General features: G+C 41.8%; 2 protein-coding genes across 11 annotated transcripts in view; both read right to left on the bottom strand.

Moving 5' to 3' along the window:
• The window catches only part of neb (nebulin), a 56,096-nt gene extending 42,501 nt beyond the window's left edge, over positions 1 to 13,595 (bottom strand). For 8 of the 10 annotated variants that reach the window (XM_067251126.1, XM_067251158.1, XM_067251167.1 and 5 more), the window contains exons 1-26: positions 13,536 to 13,595; positions 12,335 to 12,409; positions 9,198 to 9,251; positions 8,193 to 8,303; positions 7,863 to 7,970; positions 7,636 to 7,740; positions 7,064 to 7,168; positions 6,806 to 6,910; positions 6,316 to 6,420; positions 5,672 to 5,776; positions 5,430 to 5,537; positions 4,947 to 5,063; positions 4,415 to 4,516; positions 4,128 to 4,235; positions 3,922 to 4,026; positions 3,671 to 3,769; positions 2,940 to 3,044; positions 2,691 to 2,798; positions 2,443 to 2,556; positions 2,045 to 2,242; positions 1,714 to 1,821; positions 1,467 to 1,565; positions 1,226 to 1,330; positions 1,023 to 1,130; positions 557 to 868; positions 100 to 306 (exon numbers count right to left, since the gene is read on the bottom strand). In XM_067251126.1, the coding sequence (XP_067107227.1) occupies positions 100 to 306; positions 557 to 868; positions 1,023 to 1,130; positions 1,226 to 1,330; positions 1,467 to 1,565; positions 1,714 to 1,821; positions 2,045 to 2,242; positions 2,443 to 2,556; positions 2,691 to 2,798; positions 2,940 to 3,044; positions 3,671 to 3,769; positions 3,922 to 4,026; positions 4,128 to 4,235; positions 4,415 to 4,516; positions 4,947 to 5,063; positions 5,430 to 5,537; positions 5,672 to 5,776; positions 6,316 to 6,420; positions 6,806 to 6,910; positions 7,064 to 7,168; positions 7,636 to 7,740; positions 7,863 to 7,970; positions 8,193 to 8,303; positions 9,198 to 9,251; positions 12,335 to 12,388 (2,955 nt within the window). In that variant the 5' untranslated portion in view covers positions 12,389 to 12,409; positions 13,536 to 13,595. Of the gene's footprint in view, positions 1 to 99; positions 307 to 556; positions 869 to 1,022; positions 1,131 to 1,225; positions 1,331 to 1,466; positions 1,566 to 1,713; positions 1,822 to 2,044; positions 2,243 to 2,442; positions 2,557 to 2,690; positions 2,799 to 2,939; positions 3,045 to 3,670; positions 3,770 to 3,921; positions 4,027 to 4,127; positions 4,236 to 4,414; positions 4,517 to 4,946; positions 5,064 to 5,429; positions 5,538 to 5,671; positions 5,777 to 6,315; positions 6,421 to 6,805; positions 6,911 to 7,063; positions 7,169 to 7,635; positions 7,741 to 7,862; positions 7,971 to 8,192; positions 8,304 to 9,197; positions 9,252 to 12,334; positions 12,410 to 12,754; positions 12,830 to 13,535 lie in introns of those variants that run through there. The other 2 variants (XM_067251135.1, XM_067251142.1) reach the window with 2 other exon arrangements.
• Positions 13,596 to 16,431: 2,836 nt separating this feature from the next.
• On the bottom strand, positions 16,432 to 21,287 carry arl5a (ADP-ribosylation factor-like 5A). The gene is made up of 6 exons (XM_067251113.1): positions 20,935 to 21,287; positions 17,826 to 17,886; positions 17,515 to 17,662; positions 17,338 to 17,421; positions 17,105 to 17,256; positions 16,432 to 17,021 (listed from the first exon to the last, which is right to left on the bottom strand). The coding sequence occupies exons 1-6, from the start codon at positions 20,978 to 20,980 to the stop codon at positions 16,973 to 16,975; spliced, it is 540 nt and encodes a 179-aa protein (XP_067107214.1). The 5' UTR covers positions 20,981 to 21,287; the 3' UTR covers positions 16,432 to 16,972.
• Between the last annotated feature and the right edge of the window lie 2,240 nt (positions 21,288 to 23,527).

Genomic DNA, 23,527 nt, shown 5'->3' with positions numbered 1-23,527 from the left:
TTTGTTTTGGGTTTTCCTGATGAACAAAATGATGTAAAGACAACTGATCTCTAAGCTCCTCAGCCACCTTACACAGGACTGTTGTTCTGTCGTACTCACAACACTCATGATCTTGGCGTTTGTCTTGGCCAGCTCCATGTTCATGGAGTCGGTGAGGCTGGTGAACTTGAAGGTGTCGGGATGCTGCCGGTACTTGTGCTCATCCAGAGCAGAGCCAGCGGCCTTGGCCCTCTCCACCTCCAAGGAGCCGATGGGAATCCACCCCGTTCCTTTCACGTAACTCTCGTAATCCGACTTGTAGTTGCACTTCACAGTTTGTGGAGAGTAAAGTCATTTGTGGGAATTAGGTTAGGAAGAATTAGGAGGAACAGTGAAAAAGCTGCACAACTGAACCTCTTCTATGGGGTTGTCAGATTTACATATATAAAAACATAAAAATAACAGAGAACCACAACTGTGATTCTCTTTCTAATATAGAGACAAAGAAGGGGGGAGATGAAACCACGAGGTATTGCAGGAACCCTCAACACCAAGCGGCTTCACAAAGAGGACTCACATCGCTGGCGTTGACGTTCATGGTGCGAGCCAGCGCCAGGTTCATGGCGTCAGGCATCAGGGAGTAGCGATGGTGGATCGTCTTGTAGCCAGCGTAGGTTTGCACAGCAGAGGCGTGCTTGGCATGGGCGAGGCTCATCATATCTACTGGAGAGTGGTACTTCAGCTTGGTCTTGTGGTAATCCTTCGTGTAGTTTCTCTCACTCTGCATCTTGGCAACCGCCATGTAGTGCACCAGCAAGGGGTCGTCCTTAACGTTACGGCAGCCAACATGGTGGCCTCTGTTCTTCTCATAGGCTTTCTTGTACTGAACCTAGATGGCACCCAATTATTTATTTTTTTATATATATAAAAAAAAAAAATGATTATTGTTACATCTGCAAATGTAAACTGTATATACAGTACTACACAGGGTTCAGTTGAATTACATGTACAAGTAAATCCCAAATCTGTCATAATGTACTTACGTCACTGACTGCATGTCTTGCTTTCTTAGCAGCAATGATGGAAATGGCGTCATTCTTCAGGTCATACCCCTTTGCAATAGTTTCCTCCCATGCCACCTTGTAGCAGCTCTAAAATGAACCAGCAAAGTGACATATTAGAAATGTCACTGAGACGCCCGACTGTTAGTGTCGACAAAGAACAGCACAGTCTCAACCTCCCGCACCTTGCTGATGTTGTAGGCATTGCATTTGGCCTGGATGAACTCTGGGAGATCATGGGGCAGAGAGTACTTCTGGTGGGTCTTCTCCAAACCTTTCTTGTAGTGCAACTGCAAAAGATAGGTAACAGCATTAGAATAAATAAGTATACTTAGCTACAAATACTAAAGTATACGGTGAACAATACGATATGGTATCTTAACCATGTCGTACAGGGAATACAATCCAGTTGATCCATGTACTCACATCACTCCTCATCATCTGGTTGACTTTGGCCTGCATCATCACTGGATGGTCGTCAATTGACGTAAAGGGGATGGTGTCAGGGTGTTGCCTGTACTTTTTCTGTGGGCATAAAAATGAAAGTACGTTTTTAATTTGTCATTTACTCTGTGAGATCTGCTGACAGGGAGGAAATGACCTGCTTGCATCAGGAAATGACATGACAAGATGAAAGGGGGGGGGGGGGGGGCGAGGAATCATGCCGTCGTACCTCATTGAGGATTTCACCGGCTTTCTTGACCTTTTCTACTTCTATAGAGCCATAGGGTACCCACGGAGTTCCCTTGGTGAAGTTGTTGTAGTCTGAATGGTATTCATTCTGGAAGGAGGAAAGTTAAAGGAGAAAGAAGTGGGTGCATGTCATTTATAACCCTGTTTATACATACAGCTAATCGTCTCTAAATGCAATCAGAATAACTGAACTCGGTGCAAACATCAAAGCAATAGGACAATATGTTGTGATAGCCTGTGATTGGTAGAAAGCTATCCCTTGTTGCTGTTAAGTGAGTGATTTGACGACTTGGGTGTAAGGTGGCACTTACGTCACTCTGCTGGATGTTGACTTTCTTGGCCAGGTCCAAAGCTAAGCTGTCATAGGGCAGCATGTAGTGGTTGTGGATGCGCCTGTAGCCGGTCATGCTAGCTATAGCCTGGGATTTCTTAGCCAGGGTGAGGGACATCATGTCCAGGGTGGTGTGGAACTTGGTCTTGATCTTCTCATAGTTCTTCTTATACTCCCTCTACAAGGATGGGATTTAAAAAGATTGTCAGGACACCAAACACACAACAGTTGTATTATTCATTCAAATAAGCCATTTTATTTGCTTTTTTTTTTTTAAGAATTGGACTGTGCAAATATCACAATGAGAGACTATGACATAATTCCACACTGATTTGTAAGCGACCAGAAATAAATAGGAATATCAGTTCTTAGTCTTACATCACTCTGAATTTTGGCCACGTGGACAGAATGCAGGATCTTGGGGTCGTCGTGGATACTGAGGGCTCCCACCATTTGACCCTTGTTCTTCTCGTATTCCTTCTTGTACTTCACCTGAGAGAATCAATGACAGTTTGAAAAGCTGTGGTCGACAGACACATACAACCAAGAGCATCTCCCTCGTCCAGGATGTTTCTGTTCATGGACATTTAGGGAATTGAGCTGTCAACCGCGGAACAATAACTTACATCGCTGGCAATGTTTGTATGTGCACGGGCAGCCAGGATTGAGATGGTGTCCCCCTTGACCTCAAACTGCTTGGCTTTTTTCTTCTCCCAGTCATACTTGTAACAATTCTGCGTGGAGATAGAAAACAGTGAATACTATATCCAATGATATACTCAACCCTATCTTAATCCACAACTACAATTACTACATGTCATCAAAGAGCGTGTCCAACACAAATATCTAGAAAAACACCAAAAACATGTACTCACATCACTAAGGTTATAAGCATTGACTCTGGACTGGATGAAGAAGGGGTAGTCCACGGGCAGGGAACACTTAAACTTATCCTTTTCATACTGTGCATGGTAGTTCAGCTGGAAAGCAAGAAAGGGTTAGGGAGAAATTGATAAGTCATTGAAGTCTGTCTCTCTCACCTTGTGGTCTTATTTCAGTCAATGTCCCTTGTATACTGTAAGCTATGCCATAGTTTATTGTGATAACAAGCAACTAGAAGATTGACTAAGTATACTACACAGTGAGTGCCTGTAACTTTTCGGTACGTATTTAGTAACGGCCATCTAAAGGTGCAGTATTTCCTACCACTAGAGGCCAGTATTGTCTGACTGAACAGACTCCCTATGTCAGAGTTGTCTCTCATAACTGTCCTCCCCCAGTCACCTCAGAGTAGGTTTATTTTGGGCAGACTGAACGCATGTTGCTATTTATACTGCAGAGAGATGGCTCTGGTTTCCATGGTGTCCACAGGAAGACAGCTGGGCTATGTGGATGAATGAGCACATATTCAGGGGACTATCGTGTCTCTATATAGAAGCCTTTGTCATGGAAACAACTGACTATTTTTGTTTTTGTTATTCTTCACTATGGTTCATTACATACAACACCTACATACAACCTAATAACTGAACTTGGTTGAATACCTTTTCACGCTACACATTACAACAAATTTGGTAGGTAAACAGATAATTGATAAGATTCATACATCACTTAGCTGTTTGGCATTGATGGCAGCTTGGAGTTGAACTGGCGAGTCCGTCACTTGAGTGAATTTCACTTTGTCCGGATGTTGCCGGTATACTTTCTGTAAAACAGACAACAGAAACCCTCCAAGAGTTCAAGGACATCACTCAGAGCATCCAATTTCCACAACTCTAGATGTTTCAGAGACTTGGAGAGAGTGACTCATGCTTATTGTGAAACTGTCTGTTGTCTGTGGTTCAGAAACACACTTACATCTTTACACTGTTGAAGCTTCTTAGTGGCTGCGTATTCAGGCGTCATTGTTTGGGGGTAGAAACATCTAGTCTTCATGTCTTCATAGTCTGCTTTGTAATTTGTCTGAAAGATAAAACATTAAAAAACTGTGTATTCAACTGAGAACCAAACTGTGAAATATCGGTTTGTTAACTGTAGTGGAACCGACATTCAAACTGTCTTACTTCGCTCTTTATCTCCTCCATTTTCTGACAGTGTAGCATATAAATGTCCTCATAGCTGCCAATATAGTGACCTTTCACTTCGTTTTCGTACTTCTCTCTATAATTTGCCTGTGCGGAGAAAGAAACATGATATTGAGAATAACATTAGGTAATAATGTTATAATATGGTACTAACTTTATATAGCTCAATATTTACATTAGGTAATAATGTTATAATATGGTACTAACTTTATATAGCTCAATATTTATACATTTTTGCCTGACAGAAGTGAAGGGTGTATACTCACATCACTGAACTTCTGAATCACTGAGTCCATTTTGAATTTGGGCGTATCACAGTAGTTTATGCTAGATCCCCTTGATTTCTCATAGCTGGCCTTATACACTTTCTGCAGGAGTAGACAGACAGGAAGTAAATTAGTGACAAAGATTTTAAAACAATAATCCTAAAAAAGTAAAATACTTGTGTTAAATAGGCAATAGCTTGTAAATCAGACACTATAAATATAAATTGTTTTCTGGCTTGCCGTCTGATAGCTAATAATTGTAATTAAGAGTGGCTTGCAGTTGTCACCTGAGGCCATTTTACACCCTCAGTGGGTTACACCACAAAATACCAGTGGGTTACGCCACTAAGGCTAAGTCGTCCAAATGAGATTAATTAACACCCCTAATACGATAATCACCTAGAAGATGAGCAATCACTCAGTCATAATCTTACTCTCAGGAAATGTAACGATATGTGTCAGAGCCACGTGGCTGTAGCTAAATGCTGCCAGACCAGTGGTCCTAGTGCTGCCATGTCCATCAGACACCTACATCACTGAGGATTGTGCCGGCATATCTCAGCTGCCTGAGAAGGGGGTTATCCGTCGCAGGTAGAACATTGTAAGCAGCCTGGTCCTTCGTCTTCTCATAGTCCTTCTTGTATTGCACCTGAGGGGAAGAAAGGGAAACAAAGTTTCTACCTGTGTCTTTACAATGTGCTTTCATGCATTAAAAAGGAGACACATCTGGTCGATACACGCATGCGGAGTGCTTGTCACGCCTGAGGTCTGACTCAGGTGAAGATGACAAGAGTTCTAGATGTTCTCTGATGCGTTTGTGTGAGCCCCCCCCCCCCCCCCCCATGTGAAGGGTGTTCGTGATGGTGGAGTCACACGGATGACTCACACCCTGTTCAGAGGCGAAGGTCAACTAGTGTCCTGTCCGCATGAGATGGGATCTATAAAAATATACTCAGGTCTCATGTTTGTGTTTGAAGTTGGGTGTGTCTTTATATTTTGGGGCCGTCAGACTCACCGAGCTTGCCGCTTTGCCAGCCTTCTTGCGTGTTCCGTACTCTGGCGTGTCCGTTTGCATGAAATAGATTTGGTCTTTAACATCCTCATACGCAGCAGTGTACTTTTTCTGAAATGGGGGGAAAAGGAAATCACAACCCATAAATGTGGAGGTTTGGTATAAAACTTCACAGTATCAGCAACTTTTTCCGATATACCTATACCGACTTTAAGACGATGTGAAATAGAGCAGTGTCTACTCACACTGCTCAAGTTGTCCATGGCCATCCTGGCAGTGGCCACTTCAAAGTAGGGGGTCTCGCACCACTGGCCCTTCACGTTCTTGTTATAGTCCTCGTGGTACTTCAGCTGAGAAATGAAATGACACGGGATGTCCAATGAACAGTGAGCAACATATACAGTGCCAATGTGTTCCACTTCATCTGAAATCATGAGGAAGTATGTCATTTTACAGTGGAGCACAAATACGCGGACGTTCCAAGAGTGTGTGCCATTGAGGGGCTGGTGGATGGTACATTTTGCATGCTGCAGAGGGGAAAAGCTATCGCTGCGCTTCTTTGCCAACTCCCTGTGCTTCTCACTACCAAAAATACTGCTGCCTTTCACTGACACCAGGAAGCAGGGGGCTGCTTATCCCCAGCAGCCTCCCCGGGAGGGCAGTGCTGGGAGCAGCACAGTGTGTAGGACAGCCACTAACCCAGCCTGATGCGACCGATGGACGAGTGAAGGGACAGTTTTTGTTGGGTGGGTGTGCGTTTTGTGTGCATGTATATTCCTCTGTATGCCAACGGCTTGTGGCTCAAATGACTTTCGAACCAGTTTGCTGTGTAAATGTTTGTGTGCCCGTGCATGTATGACAATGGATGTGAACCTGCTGAATGACTTACATCACTGCGCTGAGTGAACGCTTTCTTGGCCAGCTCCATATCTGTAGAAACAGCCAGGGAGGTGTACTTGGCCTTACGTTCGTTATGACCTTTCTTGTAGTGGATCTGTAAGCGGCAAGAAAATGTCTGATGAGGAACAGCACCTGACCTTGAATGGCACAGCTACATTGCTTGATGATTTGTCACTTGGCTGAGCAAGTTAACCATATTACACAGAAAGAAAAGCTCTGAAAACAGAAAATAAGAGAACGAGGAATGAGGGATGCTGACCCACATTTTGCCAATAGATGTGAGAAATGATTTTTTGATTTGTGAAAATGATTCTGAAACATGTTAAAAGTAATTTTGACATTTCCTGTGAGTAAATCAGATTTGGTAGGGTAATATTCACCCAAATTGGATAAGTATAGAGGGAATTATATCTGAATAAGACATCACTACTGTGTCTACCATTCAGGATTTCTACACCAGGACATATGGTGCCACTTACGTCACTGAGGACCTCCTGGGCCTTGGCCACCCTGCGGAGCTCAGGGCTGTCACTGTAGGGGAAGAACATGGTCTTGTCCTCATCCCAGGCCTCTGTGTACAGTTTCTAACCCCAAGGGACAGACACCAAGCAGGACCAATAAGATCAATCAGAACAATTAAAAGAGTGGAGATAAAAAAAAAAAAAAGACAATATTATAGACTTGTATACGGTTTTACCAAGACTTGTACAAGGCTAGGTCTGAAACCAGTGAATTACCTTGCTGTAGTTAGCAGCATTCTTGACAGCCAGGACCAGCTCAGGACAATCAGGTGGCAAGAAGAATCTGTCCTTGGTCTCATCCCATTTCTGCCTGTACAGTACCTGGAGTATACACATTCATAATATGCATATTGTCTTCCTTGTTTATATTCACAGTGTAGAAACTTGTATATTTCATGAGCAAAGCCTAGTTCAGAGGCATGGCACTCGGGCAGCGCGCCTCATTACACTCATTAACTACACCTGTGTTAGCCTGCTTCAAGCCCATTGGCCCACATCCGATAAGGCGGCATTATAAGGCTGCACGGATACTCCGGTTGTTGTATTATTGTGCTGCTGCCGCCCTCCCCCATCCCCATCTCCCCCGTGTTGTCTGTATGTACTATCCATCTGGGGGGATTATTACTCTATTTGCTCCCTGCCTCATATTCTATGTATGCTGCTCACTAATGCTAGAGGCAGGGAATGCTTCCCTGAGATACATCCACTCCGCCAAAGTCAAACCTATTTCCATGTCTATGGTTGTCAATAAATGCTCAAATCTAATACGCGAGTGTCTTGAAAATTACCTTGCTGACAAGCTCAGAGACATGTTTGACGTGGGCGATCTCTCTAGCCTCGCCGTCATACAAGCTGGTAGTCCTGGTCTTGTTGCCCTCCATGCGGTACTTCACCTGGAAGATGACAACACGCCGTGAGTAGTGTATCACGATAGACGATATGATGGACTCATCCTAATGGCCAGCGTCAGGAATCCCATTTAACGTCCCGGATAGAAGCCCCCTCTGTGCAGTACCTCGCTGAGCTGCTCCTGGGCCTTCTTGATCCTGATCATCTCAGGGGTGTCAGCGCTGATGGCATAGGGCTGCCCCTTGGCCTTATCATATTCAAGACGGTACTTGTTCTGGTAAGGGGAACAGGAAGAGGGGAGGGCGACAGTGGGGCCATCACATTCTAGTCACACTCTACTCTTCACATTGTGGACATTTTTTTTCAGACAGACTAACTGGATTGTGTCAAATAAGCTGGTGTAATGGGGGAGAAAAAGATGAAAAGATGGTCTTGAGATTAAAAACGTCCCGAAAGTATTGACGTGACTGCTGAAAGAGAACTGGCTTCTGCTTACATGACTGTACTGGTCCAGCATCTTCTGGCTGTGGGCTAGGTAAGGGGTCATGAACTTTGAGGTGTCCACCTTGACCTTCTTCCTGATCTTTCTGGTAGCGAGAACACCAGCCTGGGGAAGCAGAAGGAACAGTCAGTGCTTTGTTTGACACAATGGTCCAGAGCTCCTCTCAGGGCCCTAACCCAGTGAAAAAAAACTATAATTCTGCCAATGGAGAGACCAGCTACACAGTATAACACAGACAAGACAAGAAAATATACTACTGCGTCAGGCACATAAGAGAGACAAGCGGGAAACACAAGCTACCGGTACATCAAGTGTGGCACTAGATCTAATGGCAACAAAAGGACATTTTCAGCGTTGACTTACCTGATAAGTCAATCGGCTAATCAAAAAGGCAAATCATTCCCAACACTTTTGGGAATGATTAAAGCATGACATGGAGTTATGCATAGTCATCTACATGGAGTTCTACAGGGTGTAATGGACATGGCTAGGGTAGGCGTAGTAAGGCCCGAGCAGAGGTCAGGTAAAGTGGATCTGTTACAGGGGACGTTGTAAGAGGGGATTGGGGACTGAAGGGAATAAGGAGAGACTGTGGGACAAACACAGGGACAAGAGGGAGGTCAAAAACACTGTCGCATGCAGAGTAGGCCGCATGCGTCATCTATAAGCAGGACTCGCTCGTGATGAGGGCTATTTCATTTGTATGCAGTGCACAAGGGGACAGCTGAGACTATGTTCCAGAGGCGATGAATTCACATGGAAAACAGCAGAATAAAACATCACTTTTGATTGTGAGATGTGTTTCGTTATAAAATGGAGTTTGCTTAAATGTGCCATGGTGGCACATAAGCATACATGTCTCTCGAATGGACACACTTACTTTCCTGTCTACTGAGACTATATGGAATAGCCCCCATTGCATGCAAGCAGAGTGGGAGGAGAGTCAGCAACATCGCCGGACGTAGTATCTCAACTGTCCTCTGGGAGGGAGTGCTTTACCTCGGCCACCTTAGTTGTCTGGTGACTGACAGTCGACGAAGTCATCTTAAAAGACTACAAATATAGGATATACTCTGTGGTTTCAAAATCACCAGTACAATTAAGAGAAGACAAATCACAGTCATATTGGATTGAGGTTGATTTTTTCACTCCAGCTCTGGTAGGACTCCTAAACCTGCTGTATTTCTATTTGGCTTCACAGCCAGCATCAACTACGACTGTGTCCGCCTACATTTGAATATTGAAAGTGATTTAGGAATAATTATCTTGTTCTATAATAAAAGTCCCCCATTCACACATGACTTTCTAATGACTTTAGAGTCCATTAGGGAATGGAGTGAAAGTGGTAGTAATTAAGCCTCTGTTCCAGATGGGGTAGATAAACCTATAATAGCTCTGTGTGTGTGTCCATGTGTGGTGTGTGTGCGTGCGAGAGAGAAAAAGAGAGAGAGAAAGAGAGAGAGTGTGTGTGTGTAAGCGAGTCTGACTGACAGAACCTTCTGACTGACCCATTCTGTAAAAACATCTTAGAACCCATTTGACCTCACCTCTATTCTTGTGTTGTGTTGGACCCTATTGTCCTATGTCCTATGTGTCACAATTGTAATCAAATAGTTACAATACAACAGCATTAGATCAGCTTTTAAGCTTAATGCCTGCCCCTCTGCATGGGTTACAAATCCATTTCAAGCATCAACTAGAGGGTCATGCTTGAACTACTATATGAACACTTCTCCACATACTCCCTGAATAACTTGCATCCAACATCCGTCCAACTCGTCTAAATGAGTCTACAGTTTAACCTGTGACCTCCAATGAGACAACACTTTTTAACCCTGGCAGTCACTGACACACAAAATAGTGCACAGTCACGTGAGCAATAATATCATTTTTTTCTAGAAAGCCCTAGAACTTCTTGGATCATTATCCATGGAGGCTGTGCCCTCAAAACTCATCAGAAATAGCATTAAGACCAGAGCTGGGAGAAAAGAACATCTCAAACACTTTAAAAAACAGCTGTAAGAGGCTTCTTTACGTGGATCTTCCGAACTAGAGGAGATTCGTACAGGTACCCCCCCCCCCCCCCACACACACACACACACACACACCTCTATCCTCAGAACAAGTTACACGATGGAAATAATGGTGAGTAGAGAGAAGGTAGGATATGCTATACTGCAGATTGATCTCTCTCCTGCTACTTCCAGGTGTTTTTTCCATGCATCCATCTCTCCTAAGCACATTTTGGCAGCATGACGTTAACACAGGCTGGGCCACAGGAGTGTGATTTACAGTGAGGCCCTTCTCACTTGTCTCCCTGCCAGTCTGCCGTAAATGTCCACTTCTAAATTTGTAGCTCTCAATCGCTGGAGCTATGAGCACTGACTTATTCCCTTACTGGGCTTAGAGGAAACTCAGTAGTTAAAAGAAAAAATACCTATCTCAATGACCATGAACATGAAAATATATAATGAAAAAAATGGTCTTGTTTGGTACAGCCAAGAGATGCTGTATGAAACCAATGTCTCTACAAATGATCTACAAAGACATTATGAATAAGGCACATTACAGTCAAATGTTATTTCAAAATAAGAGTTTTCAAATTCTCCTCAATCAGAAGATCAAATAAAAGAAGCCATCTTACACTTTTGATATAAAATGTATTTGTTTAAAAATGTCTTCCAAAGTGAAGATGAAAGTGATAGTGAAATCAGATTGTATCAAGTTGAAAGTATTTATTTTCCTCTTCCTCGTGAAAGATTTATATCTTTGTCATTAAGATGATAAATCTCTTTGGGGATGGTTGATATGTAATATGGGAGCCAAATAATTATTAACTTATCACTATGTTTTGGGGTATGTTTAAGATTTCTCATTAATATTCTAAATAGGATTATTTCATAGGAACTCTGTCTAGGCCTAACTTAAAGCATTGTCCCATTTGCTGGATGAGTAATCATTTGGCACCTCTATTAGATATCAACATGAAAAATACAAGGCTAACTTTAATCCTATTTCACTGGGAAATATGGGATTAAGTTATTAGCCTTCTGTTTTCACTCTTCCATTGGACACTCTGACATAGACTACAGATAACAGGACAGTCACAAACAATAACAACACAGAATTTACAGTAATATTTAGCTGAATTATTTGGAACTCAGGGAGCTGTATATTTGATTAAATATAAAAATTAGTTTGATCCACCTTGAAAAAATGTCTTGCTACTTTCTGCTACTTGACCTAAAATCGCCCAAAGGCGTCTCCCAAAGGTTTCAGACAGTCAGTCTATCTATGACACAGGGTGCATTCCTCTGCGTGGAACACCCTTCCATCAATACATATTTTCCATCACTGCTACAGTGATATGGGAACCTTCTTATAAGCACACTACAGCAAATTATAGTATCATAAACTGTGCGCTGTAATATTGTGGAACACATTGGAATGGCTCATCATCAGAACTACTAGCCAACAACACCTAACATTGACAGTGTTGTAATATTGTTTACATCATCACCAGCTGACCTATGATCTATTGCCACTGGTTGAACTATGTGTTAGTAGGGGTAAAAGTGCACTTCCACTGACTGCTACCTGCTGAGAAATGTAGCTATAAAACCTCAAGTAAGTGAAAGTAGCAGGTTTTTTAATGACGGTTATGATTTACAGTGCTTTAAGGAGGGCTGGCCTGGCTTTGGCACATAGGGAGGTGTCCCACTGAAACTGGATCCAGCATCACTCACAGATGCCTGGGCTCCTGAATTGCTGACTTGAAGGGTATCGTAAGAGACTTAACTATTCATAGGGTTCGCTGCTACCGAACCTGCAAATCCAACAGATTGCTTCAGCCCACCAGGACCATAGAAAATCAGTCAAACCCTAAAGCATCTTTCACTGTGCTAAATAAAGCTGACTCCCTGGCAAGACACATACTATGTATTTATTGAACGTGTCATTTTGTGTGGGACTTTTATCTGTCAAGAAGAGTGTTTCTCATACGACTTCCAGTTGGCAGTTCGTCCTTTATTTGTATGTAAAAATGTAAATGTTGTCCCCAACCGCCACAGAACCTAACCAGCAACGAGTGACTGAATGAAAACAGTGTTCACCTGGGGAAACATAAATGCACTTACCTCCTCCACAATCTCTTCCTCCTCGAATTCATCAATTTCTTCAGTCTCCTCCATTATGGCACAGTTTTAGAGATTCTACATGAAACACACACACAATATTCATCACTGTCAAGGACTTTGAGTGAGCTGAATGGAAACTTCAATTATTACAATACTTGACAACGTACCAATGTCTCTGATGTTGACATATTAACAATTCAGTGTATTCTTTAGCTCTATCACAGGTTGAAAGGACGTTACTAGAGATATTTTAGGATCTCTCCTTGCAGATCCTGTTGAACCCACACCTACACACTAACCCCAACCCAATGTCAATGAATGAGCTTCACTCAATACAACTCAATTAGCAAACAGAATGTCTCATTCTCTCTCAAGCACACACATGCACAAAAAAAAACACTTAAATAATCCAAACAGTACCAGAGAGATTCCAGTGGTATTTTCTGCGACCTTAAAACAAAAGCTTCACTTCCCATCCACTAGGGTCCCAAATTGATATTCCACTTTTCGACTTGCTTCAAGCCTAGATAAATCAAAGATAAATATCAAATATTCAACTCCACCTAAAACAGTTCAGGTAGAGCAGAGAGAAGACACGAGAAACCAAAGGACTAAATTGCATGGGAATCTTTTTTTTGTAGGCCTCTGGCTCTGCAGCTCTTCCCCCACCCTCAAAAAAAAAAAAAAAAAAAAAAAAAAAACCCACAAGCACTGCGCCTCCAGGCTGAAGGTTGGCGACAGCTGCCCCACGATGCTCCAGCTATTTGTCATGTAAGCCAATGCCACAGCCTGATTGGTTGGCTTTGTTTAGCAAACTGAACTGCAATTCCTTCTGAGGCTGCAGGTTAAATATAGGACAGCGTACTAACTACCCTTTTTAAGGACCCGACTCCCAACTCATCTCATTCAAAGATGCTTTTTCTAAACAAAAGGCACACAAAAAAGATGACACTAGAAAGATGGACAGTCATGTTGTGATTCATAGGTATCCCAATGGTGGCCTGGTAGAGCTGGAGACGTTCTGCTCTGGGCTGCCTGGAAGTATCCTTTAACGACAGCATAACCTCAACAGGCTCATCCATCCATAAATGGTCTTCCAGCATCCAAACAGAACCAGCAGGAGAGACACAAGTCCAGGCAGAGTGTAGGCCATGCAGAGGGTTTTGCTGAAAACAATGTTGTTTGGTTTTTGATTGCTTACCAGTTACTTTAAAGTTTAAAGGATTCCCAAGCCGCCAGAGCGTCCCCAACTTCCCTCCTGAGAAACGGTGGGAGACAGCTCACAGCTGCAACGACACCCCGGTTATCATGTGGCCCAGACAGCCAATCAGCAGCCGACACTCAGGTTTCCAAATCTAAATATACCTAGTGATCCCTGCAGGAAAAAGAGCACCTGTTCAGCAAATGTATCAGCGATTTAACTATGAGGATGGGGCAACGGGAGTGAAAACATGAGAAAAGCCACATCTAGAAGCATCCCCCAGGCAGGGGCAATGGGTGTAGTCGCTGGTTTTGAAAACATGCCACATGGGGTTGTTTGGAGGAAGGAGACTATCCTTGAGGACAGGGCTGTGGAGAGGGCACTGACTCACTGTTACTGTATTTTTCCAAAGTCTCTGAGGTCAGCTACTAGTTGACCCTGTTCAGATGCTTAATAGTGTCTGGAATCAAGTTAATGGCTGAACAGACCACTGAGGTGGAAGGGAATCAAAATAGTTGACCTGGACTGAAATAAATACCCACTATAAATAAACAAAAGCTCAAAATGATCCAGTAATTACTGGATCGTATATAAAAAGGTTTATCACGTGTGCCAACACACTTCAGACTCATGGCCAGACTGAAAGATTCGATCAGACACCAGATCAGTTGATCTTCTCTACTGATCTGAAACCACTGTACATCTGGGACAGACACCAGGAAGATATTGGACTTCACTTGTCGAGTTTTAATGGATTTATTTCCATATGAAATGAATGCAATAGAATGGTACAAATGTATAAAGGGTGAAAGTAACTTTCACGGTTGAGTGCCCCTTCATGATGAATGCAGGATCGCAGGGTTTGACAGGTCGCGCTCTCTGTCATCTTTTGAGAGTGAATAAAGTAGGATGTGAGGTTCAAAAATAACATTTGAAAGAGAACAATGGTGGCACATCCCCTCCATCAAACTTACAATAGACACAGTTGCTGTCCGTGTTCTGTCTCTGCATTGGTATACAGAAGTATTCATAGTAATCCTGTATAAAAATACAGCCATGGACTATTTCAAGAAACATAGTACAGTGGAGGGCATACATGACAGAGAGTAAGGCGTTCTCTGGAAAGTATAAGAACAAATACTGGATGGTATTTGTGAAACCCGAGTCTAAACTCATACATACTGTACCTTAGATGCTACCTCGGGAGGGGGTATGATGGGAATGTATCTCTTTTCCTCTGCCGTGGACCTCTCTCTCTCGCTTGCTGGTATTTACCCCCTCCCTCCACGAGAAGCGAGCTTCTGGGCTCTGATGGACAGGCACAGCTGAGTCTCTACCTCCAAACACCCTATCCCCCATTAGTAAGTGGTGTTCGGAATGCTATCTAGTCCTCATTAGCAAGGTCAATGCATATACTCAAGGAAATTCTTTTTTGTTTTTTTTACGATGAAAAATGACAGGGACACGCATTCATGAATAAGTACTGATAAGAGGGTGAAATACAAATATCACACACATCCATCTTCTGTGAGGTACATTGTAAACAATAAAACCATATTTATAGCAGATGTTTCAAAATATAAAGCAAAGTGTAATGTACCCTTTAGAATCCAACTTAAAAATATATTTTTACTCCCAACAGTTCATGGTAGGAGCATACTGGAAGTGCATGGTGTTAACATTTCGGGTTATGTGGCAGCTTTGTGCCTTTATCAGAGAGGTTTCCATACCTGCCTGGGTCTTAAGTGAAGCTAGAGATGGAAAATGATGCTTAGTCACTGAACAAAGCTGACCGCCAGACAGGAGGACATGGCAGACTAGGACAGCAGCTGCACGATGATACCTCCACCGTTGCTAATCACGCTTTCAGTGATCCTCCCCCTAAATCCTCTGAAAAAAATTGTTCTCATCAACACTGAGGTAAGAGGACTAAACAGGGTGTCTGGCATATGAGGACATTAGTTTGTAGATAGATATTGTTTACTAACCAGATGTCTGGACTCCACAGCAGCCAAGTCCCTGCTCTTTAATAGATAGCTGACATAATGGGATGACAATGTAAGCCCTATAAACTCATATTTTGTTTATCCCATCAAAGCGTATTAAATCATTTGATTTAATAGAAGCATCACCTCTGAATTATAACCATGTTGTATATTTCATAGTTTGATAACTTACAGAGAAACATAAGGCAGTTTTTGACTGAAGGGAGAAACTGGCAGCATGTCAAATAAATTAGAACACTATACTTAAGCAGTTCATCCATAGCTGTAGATCTAACACGCTTAGAACCACGACATTAACCTTTGCTGACAGCACAACTGCTACAATACTCAACAATGTAGACAATTGACAATCACTCTTGTATAGAGAACAAGTTGTCTTTATAATCAATTGATTACTGGTTACTCTTCTACCAATATTATACATCTCATTTAACATTGTTATGACTTGCTGCATGGTGTCTTCGGATTAGTGTCTAATGTAATCAACTGTAATTTATAACCTGGCAGACCAATGACAGAGGATTAACAATATGGCATACATAATACTGTACACACTGACTTGACTGTCTTAGTTGACGTTGTCTTCCGCAGAGCGAGGGATATGCTTACCACCCAGCCTCTTTTCTCTTTTACTCGCCACTCCCTCCCCACTCGTCTTGTCCATACTCTACTCTGTAATCGGAAGCAAACATGAGTCCTCATAGAACATACTGCACCCTAGAGGCCTGTAGGAGAACCATGCACATTCAGAAGCACAACCAATAAAGTTTAGATTAGAGAGTAAGACAGTTAGAGAGTAACTATATTTATGTGAGTGTGCAATTAGTGTGTAACTTACTTCTTCGTCATCCATAAGAATAATCCATTCATGACACATTTTATTCACCAGAAACAGATAAAAACCCTTTATTTCACTTTGTATAATAATGGGCTGAGTTGGGTGTTCCCCCTACATTGACTCTATTTTCAACCATCGCTTGGGGAATCTGAGGCAGGCACAAAGTTACTGTAAATACTGGGCTGTACACACAGGGGTGATGTTAAACACCACCACAAGCAGTCCGGCAATACTGCAAGGCCACACTGGGCAGGATCCCTTTCTCACACAACTAAAGACCTCATTTTCCCACACCAGCCAATCAGACCCAGCCCACTTTCATGTAGCTTTATAAGAGAACCGTGCAAAAAATTAAATACACATCAGTCTTTGAGGTTCTGAAATTGAAAAGTTTTTGTTCACAGTTCAGAGAAGTCTGAAGAATTGTTGTGTAATAAATAAAAACACCCCAAAAAATGGTTTTCTGGCAGGTCTTTTCTTGCCAGGTCAGTGTCAGAGGGCATCCATCAACCAACCACACAAGTGCCCCCCGTCAGTCCGTCCGTCATGGAGGAGTAGAAACAAAAAACCACTTCATTGGTTCAGGTCAGTGGTCATCTCACCCGAAGTCGTGACATCATCCACTCAAGGCCCTGGCACAAGCTAGACAGACATTTCATTGTTAACATAAACATGGCATACCATTCTTTCAAATTTAGCCATATATGCTGTTAAAGTGTCCTTACCCCTCCCCTGTGAGGGCACAGCAGGCCTGGATGTGCCACTGGTGGTCTTTGACTGAGGTGAGCTGTAGACTCTGGGAGATCTCTGCTACAGACATGCAGCCTTTCACATCCTGTTTATTGGCAAATACCAGCAGGCCAGCCTTCTTCAGGTCCTAGAGTGAAAGACAGAGTGCTAGAAAGCAGCAACCTAAATCTCTTGTTTGCAATAATAGAAGACAAACAAGAGGACTCACTTCATGAGCAAGCATTCTGTACAGCTCCTCTTTGGTGACGGAGATCCTCTCTCGGTCTGTGCTGTCCACCACCACTATAACAAACTATGTTGAGACAAAAAAAAAAAAGGACAATTACAAAAGTACAACGCATGCACTACCCCACCACTCCCCCTGGATCCCCGTGCACACACACACCTCTGTGTTGGTGTAGTAGGTGTTCCAAGAGGACCGAAGCGACTCCTGTCCACCTATGTCCCACATGAGGAAGTGAGTGTTGTTGACAACTATCTCCTCCACATTGCTGCCTATTGTGGGGGATGTGTGCACCACCTCGTTCATAGAACTGTAGAGCAAAAAGCAATCACAGGCTGAGATCGTTTCCAAAACTGGAACAGAGTTCATGATGGAAGTCCATTAGCCCTACTTTCACTTTTTGTTTTTTTTTCAAGAGCGATAAGCTTACAAAATGTACTATTCCACAATCAAAATGACTAACGTCTACTTACAACTGGTAGAGAATGGTGGTCTTCCCTGCATTGTCCAGGCCCACAATGATAACTTTGTGCTCTGAAATACATCAAGAGAGAAAGCTTTTAGATAGTTTGAAGTTGTTTGAAGATTGAAGTTTTCCAACATTCACACAAACTGCATAAACTTAGCTGTCCAGGCCTGGAAGATAAGACCATTAATACCGTTGGTGAACGCTGCACATCATGGTGACTACATAACCTAATCTGAGGCTTTTTCCAGAAACAGAGCTGATATTGTTCCCAGCTCTGAGGATCTCAGGCCTCCACGCCATCAAATGACAAGAAACAACCCTCCTCTACTGGATCAGTGACATTTCCCTGTGACAAATGGGGACATTTCCCAGTGACAAATGGTGACATGTCACACATATCTTCACCCGTTTCCCTCCCTCTGACACACAGGGCCTGACTGAGACAGAGCAGCTCCAGAGTCGGGGTTTGGGGCCTCCCCCCGCACAAGCTGCAGGAGGCAGGAAGGAACTCAGACAAATACGAGCGCACCTGGCTCCAGGGAGCATGGCAGGGGCCACCTGTACATCGACATACAATCCATGCAAATAAGACAAGTAGTTAAAGACAGAAGTCAGAGATGCTTGTGCACTGCCAAAACATAGAACACAGTCATTTCAGACACTGGGTGTGTTTTCGGAGGTTCAATAATTGGTTTGAAATGGTTTGTCTCTCTAAAACTGGCTGCTAATCACTGAAGGAGCGAAAGAGAAACATAGTCACTCAATAAAGTCTTCTCAAAGGTTGATTACGGTTAGATAATAATGATTAGTCAGACAATCTCTCTTACCAGACAGCATAACCAGTTGTACCCACAATTGCAGAAATGAAAAAGCTTAGGCTGCAATGAGGCTATTCGGCACAAATAAATTCAGAGAACAAATAAGGAAATAAGAAAGAAAGAGAAACATAGACCGAAAGAGAAAAAAGGAGGAGGGGGAAGGTGAAGATTATGAAAAAGAGACAGAAATAAAGATTAAGTGTACGCTTCTGTCTGTACACACTCAGCAAGATAATTCATGTTTAGTCTAAGGTCCCACAAGTTCCTGCATGGCAAAGTTGATTCAGGGCTGCATATCCTGAAGATCCAGGATATGCAGACCTCCATATCCAAACCTCCATATCCTGCTCCATTATCACAGCTGTTTCTGAAACCCCGTGTTTCTGAAACCCCATGTGCCCACCTATCAACAACAATCGCAATCACCAAGATCTAGGCAGTAGCACAACATGAGACAAAGAAAAGAAAATGCTTAGGCACCCAACATAAACAAGTCCTATGAATGTAAACCCTGTCTTCTAAATCCCAACATCTAGGCTAATCATTATCCTGTGAACAGACCCTGAACTGCACAGTAGACAAGCAAAAACAGAAGAGAAAAACCCTGAACTGCACAGTAGACAAGTAGGATGTAGCCTGCCTAGATTACTAAACCCTACACAGGTGTGGTGGCAAGCTTCCTTTCTTAACAAGTAAGCCCTAAGCAGCCTCAACCCAATACAGACAAAGCCACACTTAGGGCACTTTTTGTTCTGCAGGAATTGCAAATGGCATGCATCTCTCACTTGAAAATCGGTGGAGTCAGCAAAGATGTCAAGTGCACGTCACACATCAGTTGCAAAGGTTGTTCAGATGATAGGCTGTGCCCTTAGAATGTTGTTATTACACCGGCTACACCCACTATGAGAGTGACACCACTGTATTTTGGTGGCACCCTGTACAACCTTTTATTCTCCACCTTGTGAATGAATGCCTATTGTTCTGGAGGCTAAAGATCTAGTAGTAGGCTAACCGCAGACAGTTTTCTTCAGTCTTCAAAATGCGAGCCACATGAATACCAGATAGGCTTAAATATAAAAAAAAACATGCTTATCAGACAAATCAGTTGTCTTGCCACACTGAACCGAAAAATAAAGCACCTCAGATATGGCAGTGGTAATGTAAGTCACAGGCTGTCAGAGTCTTGCTAGTAAACAATTTCATGTGGTTTTAATGTTTTGCTGATAAAATGTTGGCTACGTCTGTTTTCGACAATCTATGTAAGTATAGGCACATCTGTAAAAACAGAACAAAATGTGTAGGGTGTTACACTATATCTGAATAAAGCCAATACTGCAATGTTTTATGGCTACTGTTTGCTGATTGGGATAATTTAACATGAGTCACTAATTATTCATTTACAAATTCCATCTTCCTCAATCCTTGATATATATATATATATATATATATATATATATAGATGAAGAGGTTGCCATTTAATTGCTTGTGTAAGAGCAAACGTTTGGTTTGCCCTACAACCAAACTGTTGGTTTTAGAACAAACGTTTAGTACCACACTGTGGCCTTAGAGAAACCAAACATAAAACCTTGCTAAAAGGTACTGTGACAGTGGTTTTTCCATAGCACTCTGCTGGTCTCAAATGACAAGTGGTTCACATATCTGATTACCAAATACGATTATTAGGCCCATCAGCATTAAAGAAAGTACATTTCACCTATTTCAGAGAGACCAGCACATCTAAGTGACTGATTGACAGCTATACATCCATAAGACAGGAGGATTAGTTAATTGTCCATCTACCCCTCCAGAATAACTAGAAGCAGCTACAATAGTGAGTGCTCAAGGAAATCAACGGTTAGCTACTGTAGCTGTATGTGATCCACGTAAAAATGTCAGACAAACAAACCCACGTCCTCATGGACTCTGTAACTAAACTGGCACCAACTACCAGATAACCAGCGCGATAGCAAGCACTACTAAAATGTATGTAAAATGGACTAAACCAAAGACTGGAACCTAACTAGCTACTTGTCCTCAAGAAATGGTAGAGGGGGGATTTATTTATTACAGCTACACAATGGTTGCTGTAATTGGTTAGCGAAAAGGAATTATTCAGATCACAGACAGTAAATAAGAAAGCATTTCCTTGCAATGCTACTTAGGTATGTTTGTTACTTAATAAATGCAATCTCATATGTTTAATACTATTATGCTAGTTAGCTAGCACAAGCTATTTTTGTTTTATGAAATAAATATGAAACTATCTCGACAACTGGAGATCTTTTGAAAACTTACCTTGATGGTTAAACAGCCTCCACAACTTAGTAAATATTATCCCCATGTCTGGGAGGAGAGGATGCAAATTAAGCTTGTTATCTTTGCTAAACTACTAACGTTAGCCCTACAAACTATAGGCTGGCAATGCTGTTACCATTAGCAAGTTCCAAGCTAACTAGCTAGCTAGCTAACGTTACACCTGACATCTAACAGGAACAAAAAGCCGGGTAATGTCAAAATGTCTGCAAGGCTTTGCCATTGTTGAATATATAGACAATTTATTCAGTTCACAGTACACGAGTACAGTGACAATCTAATGTTTAATTCCAAAGAACGGCAGCTAGCTAGCCAGCTGTAGGTAAACGATGGATAGACAAGTAACGCTACTACTGCAGCTGGCCCAGTCGGCTCAGTTCGCTACTGTGTGTGAAACGTCAAATGTTACGCATGCGTTCTTCAGCATTTTCTTTCTCCATTAATTTAGCTTCTCCAGAGCCATTCTTTCCATGGCTTTTTTTTCTTTACTTATTCTGTTTATATGGCTCTGCTTGTAACCAGAGAGAGGGTGGTATTAACGAACATTTGTTTCAGTTTGAGGCTTTACCCTTTGCACCACAATGATGAATTATAACAACACAATTTGTAAAAAAGATTCTCTCTGCCTCTCTTTTTCTTTCTCTCTCTCTGACCTGATGTGAAAGTGCAAATGCAAAGGCTGTTACTATGAAGATATTACGTATAGAAACATATCTGTTTCTCGATAAAGAGCATCCCCTTTTAATGGAAAAAAATTGACACTCATAAATTGCTATCCATCCAACAGAATTAGGGAAATTTATTACAATACAACTGTAAATTGGCAGTACAAACAAAATCACTTTAATGCAATGCATTGGTCTTTCACAGGCAGTTTTCAAAGGATTTGAAATCAAATCATTACTTGCTCTCCAGTGTTCTTTAATCTAGAATTACAAATAAAAGAAACATATTTTTGAATACTGATGAATAGATCCTAACATAAAAACAAAACTAATCCTTGTTCTTAGTCTCATACTGTAGCTGTAGTTTACAGAACAAAAGAGGATAATAAGGTCAATAAACAATTACGATTTTTTAAACCAGCATGTTATCCAATTTCCCCTGATCTCTGGTTGACCCTGATGAAATGTCAACTACAGGTAGTTGTAAATCACACACAGTACAGTTCTAGGAGACATTCCAAGGCATGTTCGGTCCAAAGAGAAACAGGTGCTTTAAATTGACAGTTTGTTATAGAGTTAGTCAACCTCTGAAGTGTGGTCACATTCACTGAAAATGCTACATGTGAATAGGAACAGGAGCCAAACAATGCTCCATAGCTACTAAGAAATACATATAATTTATGTTCATAGGTGGAAAAAGCTATAAATAAGTATGGCTAACCTGTATCATACAGTAAGGACAATAAGTTCCATCTACACTATAAAATGTTGTCTTATTGGCTGATATTGAACTGGAGAAGTAGGCTACAGTTTTTGTAGAAAGCAGTGTCTGTATTAAACGTCATGCCAATTCAAAAGGTACAGTAAACATATGTTATATTATGTAGATTAACCAAATCAACTATTTTTTGATTATTTAAAATTGTTACTCGGTGATAGGGATAGCTATTTAATCTGCAACATATTTCTTTACAAGCAGAAGTGATCATCAGAGAATACTGTTGAATACTTTCACATAAAGTAAGCTTCAAAATGCATGAAGAGGAACTAAACGGCAAAGCTATTGGAAGACTTCCAGGCAGGAACAAACACCCACCGCGTTTTGGAATCATGATTCATAATTAATACAATTGAGTTGATTCGTGTGCAGCAACCAACTGTGAGTTCAACAACATTTGAAGCTTCTTTCCACCCCTTTTGTCTTGACTCATTTCTATTTCGTAGTGACTTTAACATATGTCACTCACTAGCAAACCATTTTTCTATTATCTGATCCAGCCTAACAGACATACATGACATATTTTAGCACTGGATAACTGCATGGCATATTGTATATTGAAAAATAGACATGCTGGCATGATCATCCTAAACCAAAGCTACATAGACATTTCTATTTTGCGGAATAGGACCTGTGTTCCCTGCTCCAATAGAGTTAGCCAGCCTTTCCCTATCAGAGGCAGCTTATAACTGGAAGCAATATTCTGACAATCAAAAATACCCCTTATTGGGAATACTATTCTGCTCTGACCACTCACATACAGAAATTCTTTAGGCAATTAGATTCAGCATGAATTACCCCACATGTAATGCTCAGGTTGAACGTGTGTACTGTAGTTAAACTAGGAGTGAAGCATATTTATTTGATAATCAATAACTTGAGATACTATAAATGTATAGTAAAAAATCATCCCACTTTCCTAAAAGAGACCAAGGTAAATACCTTGCTACTAATATTGTTCTCTATACTTAAAAATAAAGTTTTGCCCTGATGTGGGACTCAAATATCACTCAAAAGTTTAATTGACTGTATTTAAAATTGTGACCCTCCCACCCCCACCAAAAAAATAAGCTAAAATCACTGGACATGTTAGCCAAACAGAAACTTCACTTGTTCTGAAAAGCAGGATGCA

The sequence above is a fragment of the Osmerus mordax genome, chromosome 2, assembly GCF_038355195.1.
Source record: "Osmerus mordax isolate fOsmMor3 chromosome 2, fOsmMor3.pri, whole genome shotgun sequence".
Taxonomy (NCBI): Eukaryota; Metazoa; Chordata; class Actinopteri; order Osmeriformes; family Osmeridae; genus Osmerus; species Osmerus mordax.
Note: the sequence above shows the minus strand (reverse complement) of the source record. Positions and strands in the feature narration are given on the sequence as shown.

Bases quoted from the DNA above. Each gene is read 5' to 3' on its own strand.
- arl5a (XM_067251113.1), bottom strand. From the start codon at position 20,980: ATGGGGATAATATTTACTAAGTTGTGGAGGCTGTTTAACCATCAAG. The intron at 17,887-20,934 runs GTAAGTTTTCAA...GATGTATTTCAG, and splicing joins GAGGCTGTTTAACCATCAAG to AGCACAAAGTTATCATTGTG. The intron at 17,022-17,104 runs GTAAGGACACTT...ATGTCTGTCTAG, and splicing joins TGTGCCCTCACAGGGGAGGG to CTTGTGCCAGGGCCTTGAGT.